The sequence below is a fragment of the Eurosta solidaginis genome, chromosome 5 (assembly GCF_040869045.1).
Source record: "Eurosta solidaginis isolate ZX-2024a chromosome 5, ASM4086904v1, whole genome shotgun sequence".
Lineage (NCBI taxonomy): Eukaryota > Metazoa > Arthropoda > Insecta > Diptera > Tephritidae > Eurosta > Eurosta solidaginis.
The window spans coordinates 142,703,782-142,723,136 of NC_090323.1; the positions used below are offsets into that span (position 1 = coordinate 142,703,782).

The 19,355-nt window shown below is 45.1% G+C and overlaps 1 protein-coding gene across 1 annotated transcript in view; it reads left to right on the forward strand.

Moving 5' to 3' along the window:
• The first annotated feature begins 207 nt into the window (after positions 1-207).
• Pc (Polycomb) overlaps positions 208-19,355 on the forward strand; it is a 29,248-nt gene continuing 10,100 nt past the window's right edge. The window contains exon 1 of the mRNA XM_067757143.1: positions 208-911. Coding sequence (XP_067613244.1) covers positions 849-911 — 63 coding nt within the window. The 5' untranslated portion in view covers positions 208-848. The remainder of the gene's footprint in view (positions 912-19,355) is intronic.

The window sequence follows — 19,355 nt, forward strand, 5'->3', positions numbered from 1 at the left end:
GCTGCTTTTTCATATTAAATGGCGCAAGTGCCGCTCGATCTGCCGTTCTCCATAAAAATACGTGCTATCTACTCATACTGAATAGATTGCGTTAAACACATGTAAATGAAGAACTTCTTATGTGTCGGGGCTTTAAATTTATTTCCGTCGATAGTTTGTGAGAATGGAAACTATCGATATTGTGGTCAATTGTTTTGACATCTCTAATTCAATCGTATTTTTATTTATCACGGTGAAGTAGCTGTTTATATGTCGGAAAAACATTTAACGAATTTGCTTGTAGCATATTATGGATTATGTGGCTAATTTCGAACATCAACACAAATATTTTAAATAGTGTGTTATTTAATTGTAATATGAAAAGTTCTTATACATAAAACATCTTTTAAGTTTTCATGTTTCGTTGTCGCTGTGTTTTAACGAGTAACGATTTGCACAAATTCATTTTTGGGACAAACCCGCATTTGTCAGAGAGAGAGAACCGATACATTATATGAAGGACGTTTTGTAGTTTTTATTTAATCAGTGTTTCCAGCGCTGGCGCTAATTATATATCCTGCATCTGTATCAGATACTTTCAACATAAAGTTTGCAATACAAAAGTTATGTACAGTATCTAGTGCTGTTTGTTGTTTTTTAATAATTAATTGGGACATACACATTTGATTCCTTGATAATACAAAAGCAATACCCAACATTTAAATTCGTGCAGTAAGAATACATAAATATTGTTGAAAACAAAACAGGAGATTTAATTTAGGTACCTGTAAATTTTCGTTTGGCCCGCGCTTTTTTTACTGGTCATTTTTGTGCGTGAGCAAATACAAATTGTTAAACTGGATAACAACATGGGAAGCTCAGACGACCGCGTTTACGCGGCCGAACGCATTATACAAAAACGCATTAGAAAGGTAAGTTTACATCTGGCCAATGAGCGAATACAACTCGTATGTTTAAGTCCATGTTATCTATCATCCTGAAAAAACAAATGGTGAACGCATTTCTCTTATTGGCGTTCGTACAAAAAACATCTGCTGTAACAGCAGGCTCTTCTTCATTATTGTATTTTTATTCGGTTTTGTGTCCTGATAAGTCATCTGTTAATGTTTCCCTCCCCCCACGGAATACGCATTTAAGTACTCGTACGTATGTATTTTCGTATGTTTATTTATACTGGTTATTATTATCGTTTATGTTCCGTCAGGGACAAAGATACGTCTACATACAACAGGTATACATTCATTGAAAGCACTTAAAGTTATTCTGTTTAATTAATATTAGAATTACAGTTTAGATGTCAACTATGGCATTGAGTTCTGGAGCCATTTTGACAGCTAAACCCTGGATTATATTCATATTTCGGGTTTTTCTTGTAGTCATATACATAATTGTAAATTTAAAAACGGAAAAAACATGGTATAAGTATACGAGGTAAATTCATAAATTAATATGCACAGGCAGGCGTCGATCCTCTATGCCGCGAATTGTTCGGTGAATCATGTACTTAAAGAAAAATACCCAGAACTAGGAGAGGAGGAACTCACGCGCGGGAAACGCGCATCACTCTAGCTCAACTTTGATCTGGGTACTGTAACAGGTTAAACTCATACCTATCCAGAATCAACCCCGATATACCAAATGTGTGTCCTGCTTGCAATGCGTACCCACATGATACCAACCATCCACCCAGCGGGTTAGGGGATCAGAATATACCCGTGGTAGGTATGCCTGTCGTGAGAGGCGATTAAAATACCAGATTCAAGGGGCTGTGTAGCGCAACCTTTCAGGTTGCCAGCGCAATATATAGATTATCCAAACCCAATTGTCAACCTCACCTATCCGCGGCGAATCCTGTTTCACTAACAGACGAGGCTCTGGCGACCCCAAGTTCCTCATGGAACTTGGGGGTAGGGAGGGAGGGAATGGCCTGAAGGTTTAATGTGGCCACATAAATCGTTCCCGAGATGGTCGGGCTAGCACCTTAATGGTGCTATGGTACCGGAGCGTACCGGATTTGTATCCGGCAAAGGACCATCACATCGATAACACTCCCCAAAGCCTTCGGGGAGCAACCTTAACGGCAACAACAACAACAACACCAACCGTCCCTTCAATTGTATTGTGGAACCAACGCCCCTAACACCCCTCTCATTATGGTCCACCCCTGTTGAAACAGCAAGTTTTCTTGGAGTCCCGTTAGAGGATATTGATGAAAATTTGTGATCGGTCGCACCTATTGGATGGGGCGAAGCTCTGCTACAAAACAGCAAGAACTCCCTGTGTTCACTGGGAGAAGAAGAACCTCTTGTGGAATTCGTTGAACACCTTCTAAGAGAACTATTATATTATAATTGGGCACCTCTTCAACGACAAGGTATGCCAGCAAAGGCACCCCACAAGGGGGTGTTCTTTCTCCTCTGTATGCAACCTGACGGTGAACACCCTGTTATCTAAGCTACATTCTACCGGCTGCCAGGTCATTGCATATGTTAATGACATAGCCCTGAAGGCTACTGGCAAACATCTTCCGGTGCTAAGCGAACTTGCAAAATGCACTGACTCTAACAAAAAACTTGGTCTACGGAATCTGGATTCAGCATCAGCAGTGAAAAAACTGAGATGGTGCTATTCACCCGCAGACGCAGTATACCAAAACTGGTCTCGATATCGAAGCCAAGAAGAGCACAGAAACAAAGGTGCAAAGCTCTGGAAACCATACTAATTCTTCTACCCACTGATATATTCTTAAAGCTAGACCGCACAATACCGTGTCATCGCTGGGACAACAAATTTTCTACAAAGATCCCTGACAGGAGCAATGGGGTTTGGGTGATGGGTTTGGGCCTACTTGGCTGCTTCTGGAGCTAGCAAAATAACTTTCTTTGATGTCACAATGGACAAAAATTTGTATTTAACCTTGCGAAAGGCAATTTATTGCGAATCGCCCCTAATTTAGGTGTACGTAATCGATCTGCCGTCGATGTAGGGGTAACCCACGGAAGGTGTCACCAAGGACAAGGCGCGGTGAGCCCACGGAACCCAGCGCCGAATCAGCAGTAGTCAGGTACCAGGAACACGGTCGCCTTTACACCACAGCTCAGATTGGTACAGTATCGTCGGAGGCAATTATCGACACAGGGGCTGCAAGGAGTTTTGTTGTTGTTGGTGAGTTCTGGAAGCGGAGAGAAGGTAAGAGTGGCCATCGAAATAACAATGGCCAACAGAGTTAGCACTACGATTTTCGACGCCGTAAGGACAGAGGTACGCCTCGGAGACTCGTCACTTCACACACTCCTGCATGTGATGCCCGGGGCAATTGACATTATACTTGGCCTAGACACGCTAGGGAGCATAGGAGCAGCCATATCATGTGGAGGAGGCCACCTCGTGTTAACCAGACCCCTTGCTCAGCACACATCGCCGAGAGCCACGTCAGAGACTAGTCAGAGAATAACACGACCGAGAACGAGTAACTACAGGTACGACATCATTGGAGCAACGTCACGGACCATTCAGAGTGTAACGCCAACGAGTACGAGAGACGACAGACACGACATCAGTAACCGAATTAACAACGAAATTCCCGGCAATGAAAACAATGGTATAGAAGGCGAGGCGAATCGCATACGAGAATTTCTGGCAGGAGAACCCCAAAATTTTGAGGCGATGAGCGGAATGACGACGGTAGCCGAACACAAGATCATCATGACTGACGACCTTCCTATCAAGCAACGGTATTTCCCGTGCAATCCAGCGATGCAGAGTATAATCAACAACGAGGTCGACGAACTTCGCTTCCCAAGGCAGTCGGTTCTATGTACCGGAGCGACTCGGGATTTTTCCCGACCAAGGACTGTCATTTCAGTGTGACCCCATTTAATTTGTTTCGTCCCTCCCACAAATTGTCATCCTCCCAGCAGCTCCTTGCAGCAGGACTGCTACATATTCTCTTACTCCGGGAAGGTATCGAACCCAATCCGGGTCCGTCTCCTCACCCCGGTCCTGAGAAATGGTTTTGCTGCATTTGCCAGAAAAGAATCTTTTTAGGACGGTCATACTCTGTTCAGTGTGTCTCGTGCAAGGGATGGTTGCATCGGACAGGTTGTTCTGGGCTTGATCCCAAAACCCGACGTCCACGTAACTTTTATAAATCTTTTGTGGCTCCTTGCTGCTCACGCCCAAGGGCGTCCCGTAGTCTACGCCTAAGCGTATCCCCACTACCTTCCAGCAGCTTCGCTGCTCAGCAAGCCACAACAAGTACCCGCTGCTGCTTGCGCCCCACGGCGCCAACAACTCAAACAGCTGATACCACTCATAACTACTACCTTCGTAGTAGAGCTGGTAGCAATGCTGAGCATCAGCCCCTGCCCCCGTCTTCTTCTCCTCCCCTCTTTTCTGGCAGCAATCGTGCAGGTCAGGGAAACAGACTCTTAGTCCCTGCCTCCGTTTGCACCGTCTGCCAGCACAGAATATATAGGTTTGCGACATCCGCTCAATGCAGCTCCTGCCTTGGGTGGTGCCACTTTCCTAGATGTTCTGGTCTTCGCGACGGCAACCCCTCGACGGGTTTCATCGCGCCATGTTGCCAGGTCGCAAACCCAAATCATCCGGGTACCCCAATGCTTGCCCAAGGGCGCCCAGTCCCAAGGCCACAACAGCAATTGCGTCCTGGCCTTCCACAACCTAGGCGTAGTCACCCCTCACTTACCCCTAGAGTGGCGGCGTCACCCCTCATGCACTTCAGAATTCTGCAGTTCAACTGTAATGGACTAACTGGGAAGATTACGGAGATAGTCGATTTCATGAAGCGGCACAACATCCGCATTGCTGCGATTCAAGAGACTAAACTCACAGCAAGATCTGCATTGCAGACCTGCTCTGGTTATAATGTCCACAGGAAAGACCGCGAGAGCGAAAATGGAGGCGGCCTCGCGTTTATTATACACCACTCTGTGCAATATCATATATTTGATCCTGGCATCGACCGCAGTGACAATGTCTTAGAACGTCAAGGCCTATCTGTCCGGTCAGGCGATGCAAATCTAGAAATCATCAACATCTACATCCCTCCTGTCACCTGTTGCCCCAGTGGATACCGCCCTAATATCGAGGCCTTACTCACTGGCAACAATCGCATTATCTTAGGCGATTTCAATGCCCATCACGACCTATGGCATTCAAACTTGCGGGCGGACAGTAGGGGTGAGATGTTGGCGGATCAAATAGACGAAACGACGTTCTGCACAATTAACGGAGACGCCCCACACGTATGGTAGGAAGCTGTCATAGCTCGCCAGATATCTCAATCGTGAGCGCAGAACTCGTAAACTGCGTCAACTGGCAGCCGATGGTAACATTGGCATCCGACCACCTGCCCATACTTATTTCGTTCGAGCGTACCGCCGACTTCATCGTCACCGAAAAACGCACTTTCATAAACTTCAAAAAAGGAAAGTGGGAAGAATATAAATCTGCAACAGACAGCAGCTTTGCTGCCCTCCCTATCCCGACTGATGCCCGCTGTTAGCGCGCAACAAACCAGTACACCCTTGAGTACCTAAAGTTACAAATTTATTCTACTTCAAAATGCAACCTTGTGTCTGTATGTCAAGTAAATCGCCTACACGAGTTCAACTGACGTTAAGGCATTGCATTGGATCCTTTGCCTTTTCTTTTTCTTTTCGTTGGCGGCGTTGAACAAGGAGGACAAGCAGCACAAGTATTTTAGCGATCACGACCACGACCATGCTTATAATTAGATTTACAATCATATAATTGCAATATAAGTTAATCATTTCCTTTGTACAGAATTACACCTGAATTAAATGAATTTTACAAGGTAATACAGCTTAAAATACGTGTTATTTCTCCACCCGCCAACATTCTAAAATACTTGTGGAAAACGACAAACGAAAACACGTTGTGGAAAATATATTGTTTCTACGCATCCGCCATTTGCTAACACGCCATGAATGACTTGCAAAATTCCGAAGTTTCCCTTGTTAGTGATGCACCTCCGCTGATTGGTGCATGCAGCAGTAATCCACAATCACATGTTACGGCGGGTAATTTATCAATTGGAACACCTGCTACCACAATGCCAGGGAGTGTGTCCGGAATATTTTCCACGAATAGTGCTTACCAAATGTCACCATACACATCGCTACATGCCGGGCTCGGAGGTCTGGGTGTACCCATAAGTCAACAGCCATGTTATACTAGCACACATATGATGCATAACCAATATCTTTATAATGGTGTACCCTCTTATATTGGTAAACCTCAGCTAAACTCAACGTTTGCTCACCCATCTGGATGCGTGTACGGTCAGAGCCGTCACGGACCGAATAGTACCATTTTCACATCCATTCAAAGGGGTAACGACCAGCATGCATTGCCATTCGATACATCACAGGCTAACGTGGGCACTGCATATATAGGAACATATGGCGCTGCCGCACCATACCAACCCGTCTCACCAGTGCACGGCTGTTCCGGGCAACCACATGGAGGTTTAGCGCCCGTCAGCGACAGCACGTGGGTGGTCTATACACGCAGCCTTGGTACAATCTGGACGTAAGCCTGACACCATCGCAAGCGGCAGCACGACACGTGCTTAGTAAAGATCTGCCACTCTTCTCTGGAAAAGCAGAGGAGTGGCCGCTCTTCATCACGAACTACGAGCAATCAACTGAACGTTGTGGGTTCACTGAACAGGAAAATCTAAGTCGACTTCAAAAGTCACTACGCGGGGCGGCTCTAGAAGCTGTGAGAGGGAAACTAATGATGCCCTCCACCGTTCACCTTGCCATTGCTACATTGCGCATGCTTTTCGGGCGACCCGATGTAATCCACGATACACTTCAGCGCAAGTTGAGACAAATGCCAACAGTAAAAACTGATCGGTTGCACACCCTAATCGATCTCGCTCTGGCCGTTCAAAATTATAGGGCAACGATGCAGGCGTTGGGTCTTAGCGACTATCTTAATGATCCAATGTTGATAAATGAGTTGCTGGCCAAACTTCCAGGGGATATGAAACTAGATTGGGGTCGCCGTCGAATGACCACGGCTCGCGTCGACATTATAGCATTTGATGATTGGCTTTTCGGCCTAGCATCGTGCGCCAGCCAAGTGACACCACTTAGCTCTCCCACTTATACGACTGGGGAAGAAAAAGCGGGACGAAGGGGCAACAAAGAAAGAGCCCTCATTCACGACAGTAATTCCAAAGGGCATGCTAGAACAAAACCTCTCTGTCATCTGTGTGGCAACGACCATAACCTCTCCGAGTGTCAAAACTTCAAGGCAAAGAGTAGAAATGAACATTGGCAGGTGGTGAAGGACAAAAAACTATGCATCCGTTGCTTCGAAACGCATTTGCTTCGGCGCTGTGCATCCAAGAAAGAATGTCCCATAACCCACTATTACATAGTCGATCATTTCGAGCTGACAACAGCAAGGTGAACAATAATGACGGGCCCACAGTCCTATTCCATCAGCGCAAATTCAAGAGAACAATCTTCCGCTACATTCCGGTGACTCTTTATGGACCGAAATCAACTTTAGAGACGTTTGCCCTCATCGACGAAGGAGCATCGTGCACACTGATGGATAATAGCTTGGCCGAGCACTTGGGGCTTGACGGTCCCAGCGAAGAACTTTGTATGAGATGGACAGGCGATATCACTCAACAAGAGGCTAACTCGAAGTTTGTAGGCTGCGAAATATCTGGCAGAGGAGAAAACTCAACGCGATACCGTATGCGTAACGTGCGCACCATCACTAACCTAGAACTACCGCAACAATCTCTAAACGCCGCAGAGCTGGCAGAGCACCATCACTTGAGACCACTGCCTATTGTACCATACACTAATTGCAGAGCACGTTTGTTGATAGGTTTGGATAACACAAAGCTCTCCATTCCGATAGAGGTACACGAAGTCGAGGGTGATGATCTAGTAGCTGCGCGTTGCAAGTTAGGCTGGTCGGTATATGGCCATAAACATTCCGATCATCCAGTAGAGGAAAGCTTGTTGCACGTATGCCCCTGTACGCGAGATAATCAAGTGGACAGCTTGATGAGAACATATTTTTCCATAGAATCGATAGGTACCAGTCCCACCGTCAAACCGCTCAGGTCAAAGGCAGACGAACGCGCATATACCATAATGCAAAATACAGTCAAATATAAACCATGCGAGAAGAAGTGGGAGACTGGCCTCTTATGGAGATACGACATAATTGATTTACCCGACTCCTTCCAAATGGCTTATCATCGACTTCAATGTGTTGAAAGAAAGATGGAAAAGTGCGCCGAGTTGAAAGAATTCGTCATTGAGAAAATGAATCACTACATCGACAAGGGGTACGCTCGAAAGCTTTCCGCCGACGAAGTCACTAAAGGAGGTAAGTCCTGGTTCGTACCAATGTTCACCGTCATGAATGTTAACAAAAATAAGAGACGAATCGTATGGGATGCGGCGGCCAAGGTGCAAAACACAAGCCTGAACGACGTATTGCTTACAGGCCCTGACCTCTTACGATCGATGGTGGGTGTTTTAATGAGGTTTCGTGAACGACCGGTGGCTATATGCGGGGACATCCGTGAAATGTTCCACCAAATACATGTAAGGAAAGAGGACCAGGTGGCGCAACAGTTTCTTTGGAGGGATGGCGATACCAGCCGGCGGCCTGATGTATTGACTATGACTGTTATGACGTTTGGAGCGTCTTGCTCCCCATCTTTAGCCAACTATATAAAAGACAAAAATGCGCAACGTTTCGAGAAAGAGCTTCCTCAAGCAGTGGCAGCAATCGTTCAAAATACATTTGTAGACGATTGGCTGCATAGCGTAGACGACGAAGATGAGATGATTCGCTTAGCTAATGATGTCCGCCACATCCACGGTGAAGGCGGGTTCGAGATGCGGAGTTGGCTGTCAAATTCTGCGCGAGTTGTGCAGGCACTCATGGGAGGATCAGAGTCTATAAACAAGTGCTTTGACGAGCCAAGTTCGGAATTCCAAAAGGTTCTCGGCATGTGGTGGCTGCCGAACAGTGACGAGTTAACCTTCAAACATAATTTCAAGCCGGATGTTTTTGACGAATCAAGCATACCAACGAAGAGGCAAATGCTCCGAGTGGTGATGACGATATTCGACCCCTTGGGTCTGCTAGGCTTTTTTGTGATCGAGGCTAAGGCAGTTCTGCAAGATGTTTGGCGGTCAGGGGTGGCCTGGGACGAGCCCGTGCATAACAAAGAACGATCGGCGTGGTGGCAGTGGGTGCGTAAGCTGAAATACATTAACGACATCCGAATTCCACGCTGCTATGTCTTGGCGAACCGTAGTGACGATAACCAGCTGCATGTTTTTGTAGACGCCGGTGTATCAGCATATGCGACTGTAGCATTCCTGCGTTCCAACGTAATCGGCGAAGTTCAGTGCAGCCTAGTAGCATCAAAAACCAGAGTCGCCCCATTGAAGCCGCTGTCTATTCCGAGGCTTGAGCTGATGGCTGCAATTCTTGGGCTTCGGCTCGCTAAATTTATACAACAAGAGATCTCTATACATATTAGCCGTCGTATCTTCTGGTCCGATTCGAAGGACGTGTTATGCTGGATAAGGTCTGACACCATAAAGTTCCACCAATTTGTGGCCGTACGCGTCGGCGAAATCTTAGAAGAATCACAAGTCAACGAATGGCGGTGGGTGCCATCAAAGCACAACGTCGCGGACGACGCCACTAAGTGGAATCCCAAACTCGACGTTAACAGCGCCGACAGATGGTTTACGGGACCGGAGTTTCTGAGACTCCCGGACACTTCCTGGCACACATCCGAAATACAACAATCGCAATCCACCCTGGAAACGATACAGCACATAGCAGCTGACATCTCGGTTGAAGAGGGTGCATCACCAGATCCCAAAAGATTCAGCAAATGGGAGAAACTACGTTCAGCACAGATGTGCGTTCTCCGATTTCTTCGATTGACTATAAGAGCTCCGATTAAAAACCCTATAACTCAGATGCTGCTGTACGATACGACTTGCACAAGTGCCGAGCTTCTGATATTTCGTATGTGCCAGCGCGAATGTTACAGCGAAGAACTCAATCAACTGAGAACCGGCGGGGTAAGTCGTAAAAGCTCAATTTACAAACTTTCTCCATTCACAGATAAGTACGGTCTGCTGCGCGTAAAGGGACGAATCGACGAAGCAAGGGGAGTGCCATCAGATCTAAAACAACCGATAATTCCCCCGCGGCATCACAGCGTTATAAATCTCATCGGAGACTTCTACCACCGCAAATTCCATCACCATCACAACGAGATAGTGGTAAATGAGATGAGGCAGCGATTCTGCATTCCGGGATTACGTGCATTAGTGAGAGCGGTTGCAAAGGTCTGTCAACAATGGCGCAACCAACGGGCCACGCCAAATCCACCAGAAATGGGCAGACTTCCGGTAGATCGTCTTGCAGCATTTACTCACCCCTTCGCATACACAGGGGTTGACTATTTTGGACCCTTTGACGTGATGGCAGGAAGAAGGCATGAGAAACGGTGGGGCGTTATATTTACGTGTATGACCATTCGAGCTGTTCACATTGAGCTTGCGCCATCACTCTCGACTGACTCATTTCTACTCATTCTGAAATTGTTTATTGCCAGAAGAGGCGTTCCCAGGCGAATTCTATCCGACAACGGGACCAATTTTAGAGGCGCCAGTCGAATACTGGCGGAAGAGATCGAGAAAATATCGTCTGACCCTATTATACAAAAATATCCTGAAATCGAATGGTCCTTTATACCACCAGCAGCGCCACATATGGGTGGGGCATGGGAGCGCATGGTTCGCTCGGTGAAATCAGTCTTGATGGACATATTACCAAAAGGTGGTTTGCGCGAAGAAGTGCTGAGAGCTGCCCTAGCTGACGTTGAGAGCATCATCAATATGCGACCACTAACATATATTCCGCTTGACTCACACGAAAGCGAGGCTCTGACGCCAAATCATTTCCTTCTCGGCAATTCCAGCGGCATAAGAGAAAAGGATGACATCGACGTAGGTCTTCCTACACAGCTGAACGAAAGCTTTCGCAATGCAGAAGATGGCTCCGTGAATACTTACCGGGTCTAACCAGACGCGCAAAATGGTTCGATACCCCCGAAATACCAATCGCTCCAGATGACATCGTCATAATCGTAGACGAGAACACAAAGCGGAACACATGGGTAAGAGGAAGGGTACTAGATGTCATACGCAGCGCTGACGGGCAAGTCAGGCGTGCAGTGGTCAAAACCTCCAGCAGCTTGGTCACCCGCCCAGTGGTGAAACTTGCGCGCCTCGATCTGAAATCGGTGAACCCCACGCCCGAGCATGAAGTTCACGGAAGGGGGAATGTTAGCGCGCAACAAACCAGTACACCCTTGAGTACCTAAAGTTACAAATTTATTCTACTTCAAAATGCAACCTTGTGTCTGTATGTCAAGCAAATCGCCTACACGAGTTCAACTGACGTTAAGGCATTGCATTGGATACTTTGCCTTTTCTTTTCGTTGGCGGAGGAGGACAAGCAGCACAAGTATTTTAGCGATCACGACCACGACCATGCTTATAATTAGATTTACAATCATATAATTGCAATATAAGTTAATCATTTCCTTTGTACAGAATTACACCTGAATTAAATGAATTTTACAAGGTAATACAGCTTAAAATACGTGTTATTTCTCCACCCGCCAACACCCGCCAAGGGGAGCGTGCCTTCCGTAAGGTCATTGAATCCGCCTCGGCACATTTCATTCCCGCCGGGAGAATTCCGGAAATCCGGCCCCACTTCCCGGCGGAGGCCGCGAGCTTAGCGAGGGAACGCGACCTTATAAGACAGCTTGATCCAGGCGACCCCCAAATAAGGGATATAAACCAACGCATCAGATTGCTTGTGGACGAACACAAGCGGGCGAAATGGGAAGAGCACCTAAGAGGTTGTAACCTCTCTACCGGTGTAGGTAAACTTTGGTCCACCGTAAAGTCCCTATCGAATCCGACTAAGCACAAAGACAAAGTTTCCATCGCCTTTGGCGATAAGGTGCTGTCGGATGCGAAAAAATGCGGGAGGCTTTCTGCTGACAATATATAATGCATCCTACGGTCGACAAAGATAGACGGAGAGCCAATAGACGTGCACATAAACACAAACTCAGCGCGTCACCAATTACCATCACCGCTAGAGAGGTTGAGGACGCCATTGGTCGCGCTAAACCATCCAAAGCAGTGGGCCCAGACGGCATAGCCATGCCGATACTTAAAAACCTAGGGAAAGAGGGTTTCAAATATTTAGCGCATGTCTTCAACCTGTCTCTTTCCACCTTTGTCATACCCGAGAAATGGAAAATGGCCAAGGTGGTCCCGCTACTAAAGCCTGGGAAACCAGCTAACGTAGGTGAGTCATATCGTCCGATATCTCTCCTATCGCCAGTGGCAAAGACGCTTGAAGCCATTTTGCTCCCTCGTTTCCAAGCACATTTGCAGCTAGCCCCTCATCAGCATGGCTTCAGAAAACTCCATAGCACTACCTCCGCGCTAAATGTCATTAGCACCCAGATAAATTGCGGTTTGAATCAATATCCCCACCATAGAACAGTACTCGTAGCGTTAGCCCTATCAAAAGCTTTTGATACGGTCAACCATGGCTCGTTACTGGAAGACCTGGAAGGGTCTACCCTTCCCCCATGTCTTAAAAGGTGGACCGCAAATTATCTGGGTGGTCGGCAGGCATCGGTACAATTCAGAAACGAAACATCAAAACAAAGGAGAATTAAACAAGGGGTGCCACAGGGTGGTGTCCTATCCCCGCTTTTGTTTAATTTCTACATATCTAAGCTACCTTCACCACCGGAAGGAGTCACAATCGTTTCCTACGCCGATGACTGCACAATAATGGCCACAGGCCCAGGCACAAAGATCGATGAGCTATGCAATAAAATAAACGGCTATCTCCCTGATCTCTCCAGTTTTTTCGCCTCGCGAAACCTGTCATTGTCACCGACTAAATCTTCCGCGACCTTATTTACAACATGGACGCCCCAAATGTCGACCGTATTGAACATCCACGTCGATGGCACTACGCTACCGACTGTCCTACACCCCAAAATCTTGGGTGTGACGTTTGATCAGGATCTACATTTTGGTGCGCACGCAACCGCAATTGTTCCAAGAATTCAGAGCCGTAATAAAATCCTCAAATCCCTTGCTGGCAGTACCTGGGGAAAAGATAAAGAAACGCTCTTGACCACATACAAAGCAATTAGCCAGCCGATTACGTGCTACGCGTCACCCATATGGTCGCCAAGCCTAAAAACCACCCACTGGAAGAAACTACAGGCCTGCCAAAATACTGCTCTCAGAATCGCCACGGGCTGTCTTCTTATGTCCCCAGAACACCATCTGCATAATGAGGCGAGAATACTCCCCATCAGGGAGAGAAATGAGATGCTGACCAAACAGTTTCTGTTGAATACCCAGAAACCTGGGCATCCCAACAGACATCTGATTGACGAACCAGCACCGCCTAGGGGCCTAAGGAGTAATCTCCGTAAGCATTTTGAGGAAATACGGCACCTGAGAACCCAGCCGTATGAAGCGGAAAAACACAAGCAGGTCCTTGGTGAACTCCATAGACAGGCGTCGGACCTTTATGTCGGGAATTGCCCGGTGAATCCAGTACTTGAAGAAAAATATCCAGAACTCGCAGAAGAGGAACGCATACTCCCCAGGGAAACGCGTGTCACTCTTGCTCAACTTCGTTCTGGATACTGTAACAGGTTAAACTCTTACCTATCCAGAATCAACCCCGACATACAAAATGTATGCCCTGCTTGCAATGTGTCCCCACATGACACCAACCATCTCTTTAATTGTAATGTGGAACCAACGCCTCTAACACCCCTTTCCTTATGGTCCACCCCTGTTGAAACGGCAAGTTTCCTTGGACTCCCGTTAGAGGATATTGATGACAATTTGTGATCGACTGCGGCTATTAGGTGGGGCGAGCATTGCTACAACAACAACAACAACAGGTCGACGAACTCCTCGCAAAGGGATGCATCGAGCCATCCTGCAGCCCACATAGCGCCTCGATCGTGTTAGCTAGGAAAAGGAACGGTAAGTGGAGGCTGTGCGTGGACTACCGGCAGCTCAATGCCATGTCAGTGCCCGACGCATACCCGCTGCCGAGGATACAACACATATTGGACAAACTACGACGAGCGAAATATATAAGCAGCCTCGACCTGAAAAATGGCAACTGACAAATACCGCTGGAATCAAACAGTCGCCCCTACACGGCTTTCACGGTACCCGGACGCGGCCTATTCCAGTGGCGTGTCATGCCCTTTGGTCTGCACTCGGCACCCGCAACGTTTCAGAGGACGCTCGACCAGGTCATTGGGCCAGAAATGGAGCCCCATGCTTTTGCGTATCTGGATGATATCATCGTCATAGGCACAACTTTAGAGGAACACATCAAAAATTTACGAGAGGTGATGTTACGACTACAGCGCACCAACCTCAGGATCAATCCAGAGAAGTGTGCTTTCTTTAAGAAAAAATTCAAGTATCTAGGTCACGTGGTCAGCGATAAAGGCATTCACACGGACCCAGAAAAGGTTGCCGATATTCAGGAACTGAAGCCACCGACCAGCGTGGAAGAGGTACGCCAATACCTAGGGATAGCCTCGTGGTACCGCCGTTTCGTGCCCGATTTCGCCACTATAAGCCAACCGCTTACCTCCCTGCTAAAGAAAGGCAAGCATTGGAAACGGGGAACCGAACAGCAAAAAGCCTTCGACATCATCAAAAGGAAACTCACCCATACGTCCAGATTTCACGAAAACGTTCACCCTGCAGACGGACGCGAGTAATACGGCCTGGGGGCAGTGCTGACGCAGGAATTACAATAGGGCGAGCGGGTGATCGCGTGCGCCAGTCGCAACCTCAACAAGGCAGAGGCCAACTATTCGCCCACCGAAAAGGAGTGTCTGGCTATCGTTTGGGGAATCCCTAAGATGAGGCCATACTTGGAAGGCTACAAGTTTAAAGTAATAACCGACCACATGTCACTAAAGTGGCTAAATTCCATTGAGAGCCCTCTGGCCGCATAGCGCGATGGGCCTTAGAACTACAGCAGCACGCCTTCGACATTGAGTATCGTGAAGGAAAGCTCAAACTGGTGGCGGACGCTCTATCTCGACAGCCGCTGGAAACATTACGACTTACAACGACGACGGAACCACAATGCAAGTGGTGGCACAAGCGTGTCGGCGAAGTACGCACCAACCCGGAGAAATACGCCGACTATACGATACAGGATGGACAGTTATACGCCATATTCCCTGCCGGTCACACGACGAAGAGGCGGTACCATGGAAATTGTGTGTGCCCACACCACTCAGACAGCGAGTATTACAGGAAAATCATGACATACCATGCCCGGGACACATGGGTATCCGCCGGACAGTGACACGAATCGCCAACCGATATTATTGGCCCGGCATGTTCCGTGACATCAGCCGCTATGTACGTCAATGCGAATCCTGGCAGAAATACAACGAAACACAACAAAATGTAGCCGGAAAGATGCTCTCACAGGTAGCCCAGGAACCATTTACCACGGTATGCGTCGACTTCGTTGGACCCCTACCGCGATCTACACACGGAAATACGATGTTACTGGTATTTTTCGACCGATTCAGCAAGTGGTGGAATTGATCCCCATGCGTGCTACCGCAAACGGCCTTCGCCGGGCTTTCAGGGAACGGATCCTCGCAAAGTTTGGCGTCCTCAAAGTACTCGTATCCGACAACGGCGCACAGTTTTGTAGTACGCTCTGGCAGTGCTACCTCAAGGAAGTACGACAACAATACACCGCACCCTATTCCCCCAAGAAAACCCAACGAAACGAGCAAACAGGACCATTAAGCGAATATAGCGCAGCTTACCAACGCAAAACACAAGCGATGGGACGACCTACTTCCGGAAATTGAGCTAGCGATAAATACTAGCGTCAACGCCTCTACAAGCTACAGCCCTCGTGCAAGGACGGGAGCTACGACTGAGGAGAAGTCCAACAGGGGATTCAAGGGGTTGTGTAGCGCAATATATAGCTTCTCCAACCCAATTGTCAACCTCACCTTCGAGCGGCCAATCCCGTTTCACTAACAGACTAGGCTCTGGCGACCCCAAGCTCCTCATGGAACTTGTGGGTGGGGAGGGAGGGATGGCCTGAAGGTTTAATGCGGCCATATAAATCGTTCCCGAGATGGTCGGGCCAGCACCTTAATGGTGCTGTGTTACCGGAGCGTATCGGATCTGTATCCGACAAAGGACCATCACATCGATAACACTCCCCAAAGCCTTTGGGGGGTAACCTAATCGCTACAACAACAACAACAACAGAAGTCCAACAGAATGCAGGAAGCCTTCACAATAGTGATGCAGAGTATGGAACGGGCGGCAGTTGATCAAACACGTCATTACAACCTACTGCGGAGAAAATGGACCCCCGTAATCGGAGAATTAATCCTTGCCAAGGAGCACCACTTGTCCAAGGCAACTGAGGGATTTGCAGCGAAATTGGCCCCCAAGTATTATGGCCCTTACCAAATCCTGGGGTACGTTTCCCCAGTAATTGTCAAATTAAGTAAATTCGATAGCGGGAAGGAGAAGCCGGCAAGCATTGCCGAGCTGAAAACATACCACTCAGCTGGAACAGGCGAAACCACGAAATCACGGAATAATAAAAATAATCAACTGTAGTGCCAAATTAAAATACATTAAAATAAATTGTAGATGGCAACCCCCTTTGGAAATGTCCAAGATGCAACCATACATCAGATGCACTCGGCATCACTAAAATTGTTAGAGTCGAGCAATTTGGAGAGTTTCTGATTGGTTGAAACTGCCGTTGATCGACGCCATAATTAATATCGTTGCTAAGCAACGTAAAGAAAAGCTGCCTAGCTACATAGTTGCGTTAGCGGCAGTTTTAGTTGAGTCAGTTAGAGTTGAGAGTTTCAAGTGAACCGGCAGCTGGATAGCACAAAATAAAGAAAAACGTAGAAGTGGTAAAAAGGACTAAAATGTAAAATAAAGATGTGTGAGGAAATATAAAAGGAAAGTGCTACAAGCGTTATAAAGAAGGAACTAAAGAGTGTACGTTTACAAATAAAGTTTAAATAAAGAAGAATACAGAAAATAAAAACTGTTTTTACTGAACTAAGGAAGTAAGGAAAAATTTAAGTAAGAAAAATTTAAGGGTGAGTGTGTGTGCTTGGCAGCCGGGTGAGTGCGTGCAGAACGCTTCTGCAGGATCCAAAGATGGATCCTTTATATGGCGACCGTGGGCCGAAGCCCTGTAAATGCGGCGAGTGGGCATTAGGAAAGCCTCCCAACAGGCGTGGGTGTAACAGCAATTAATGCGGAAAAAACCCACATAAAATTCAAAAAATGATTGAATAAGTAACAAAAATACATATACATACAAAAAATATTACAAAAAAATATAAAAATTTGAAAAATTACAAAAAAAATACAAAATATACAAAAACCCTACAAAAAAAAATTTTTAAAAACATCAAAAATCTTCAAAAAAAAAACTACAAAAATTTAAAGCCATTTACAAAAAAATATAAAACATTTAAAAATTCTTACAAAAAAAAATATAAAACATTAAAAAACTATTACAAAAAAAAATATAAAAATTTGGAAAAAAAGATACAAAAAAATTAAAAAAAAAAAAAAAAAAAATTTACATGAAATACAAGTTTAAAATTCTACAAATATATAAAATCAAAAATAGCACAAAAACTTTAAAATCAAAAATTACAAAAAAAGTACAAAAGATTAAAAAACCAATACAAAAAAAATTTTTTAAAAAATTTGGAAAATCTACAAAAAAATACAAAAATTACAAAAACCTTTTCACAAAATTATAATACTTAAAATCATTACAAACAAAAACATATAAAACTGAGGAAAATATACAAAAAATTTAAAATCATTAAAAACCAAAAATATGTAAAAATTAACAAAAACCCACAATTTGAAATGGTAAAAGAGAAAAAAATTCACGAAATTAACAAATAAGGCAGTGGTGGTGGATTTTTTTGTTGGTCGTGGCTAGTGGTAGGAAAAAAATCGGTTGGAAAAATATACATATACACATAATATAAAAACTTAATAAAAAACGGAAATAATTAGAATTTTCAAAATTAATAATACAACGAACTAATCAAAGTAGAAATAATATTATTCAAAACAAAAAAAAAAAAAAGAGTAAAAATTAAATATTAGTTTTGGCATAAACTGTACTAAACTCAGTAGAAAAACGGCACTAGCCACGCCACTTTAGTAACGGCACAAGCCACGCCACCGTCATAACGGCAAACCACCGTACACCATAAAATAGTGGAAAACAAGCGACGCCATCAGCAGCAGAACACCAAGCAGTAGCAGCAGAAAAGGAAGCGCAGCAGCAGAACATACAGCGGTAAATCAAACAAGCAGCATTGGTATGGCGAAATAAAATTTTTGATACATATTTTCATATTTAATAAATACATTTAAAAATTACATTTTTCAATTTTTATATCGAAGTTAAAACATATTTCATTCATTTTCAAAATTATTATAAAAAATTTTGTTTTGTAGTCAAAATTAAATTGCCTACAAAAAAAAAAAAATTTTATTAAAACTCACATACTCATACATACATATATGTGTAAAACCATAGGTAGGCACTGTAGAACAGAGTCGGACAAAAACTGAAGAAAAAAAAATTATTAATCCATTCGATCTTTTCGTTATTCACACAATGGTGGTTCAATAAATTTTCATTAAAGTTTTCATTAGTTTAATCCCACTCTGCCCTACAGTGGGCTCCATCAACACAAAAATACAAAAAAAAAATTTTTTTCTTTACTTTTCGTAAGCGGTGCGTCCGCGTAAAAATATGACATACATTTTTTAATCCCGGTGCGTCCGAGGATAATTATATTACAATTTTGAAAAGATGCGGTGCGCCCGTATCTATAAAAATAAAAACAAGACAATTTTGATAAAAGCGGTGCGTCCGTTTAAAGCCTGTACAAAAATATTTGCCATTCTATAATCTTTGCATTTAAATTCAAACAAATTTATAACTTTACCATACATTTCTGATTCAAAATTTTTTTTTCACATTCTGTACAATTAAAAATTCGTACATTTAAATATATTCGTAAACAATCAACATCTTTTAAATTGCATGTGAATCCCAATTCCCATTCCCGTTTTACATGAAAAATTTTT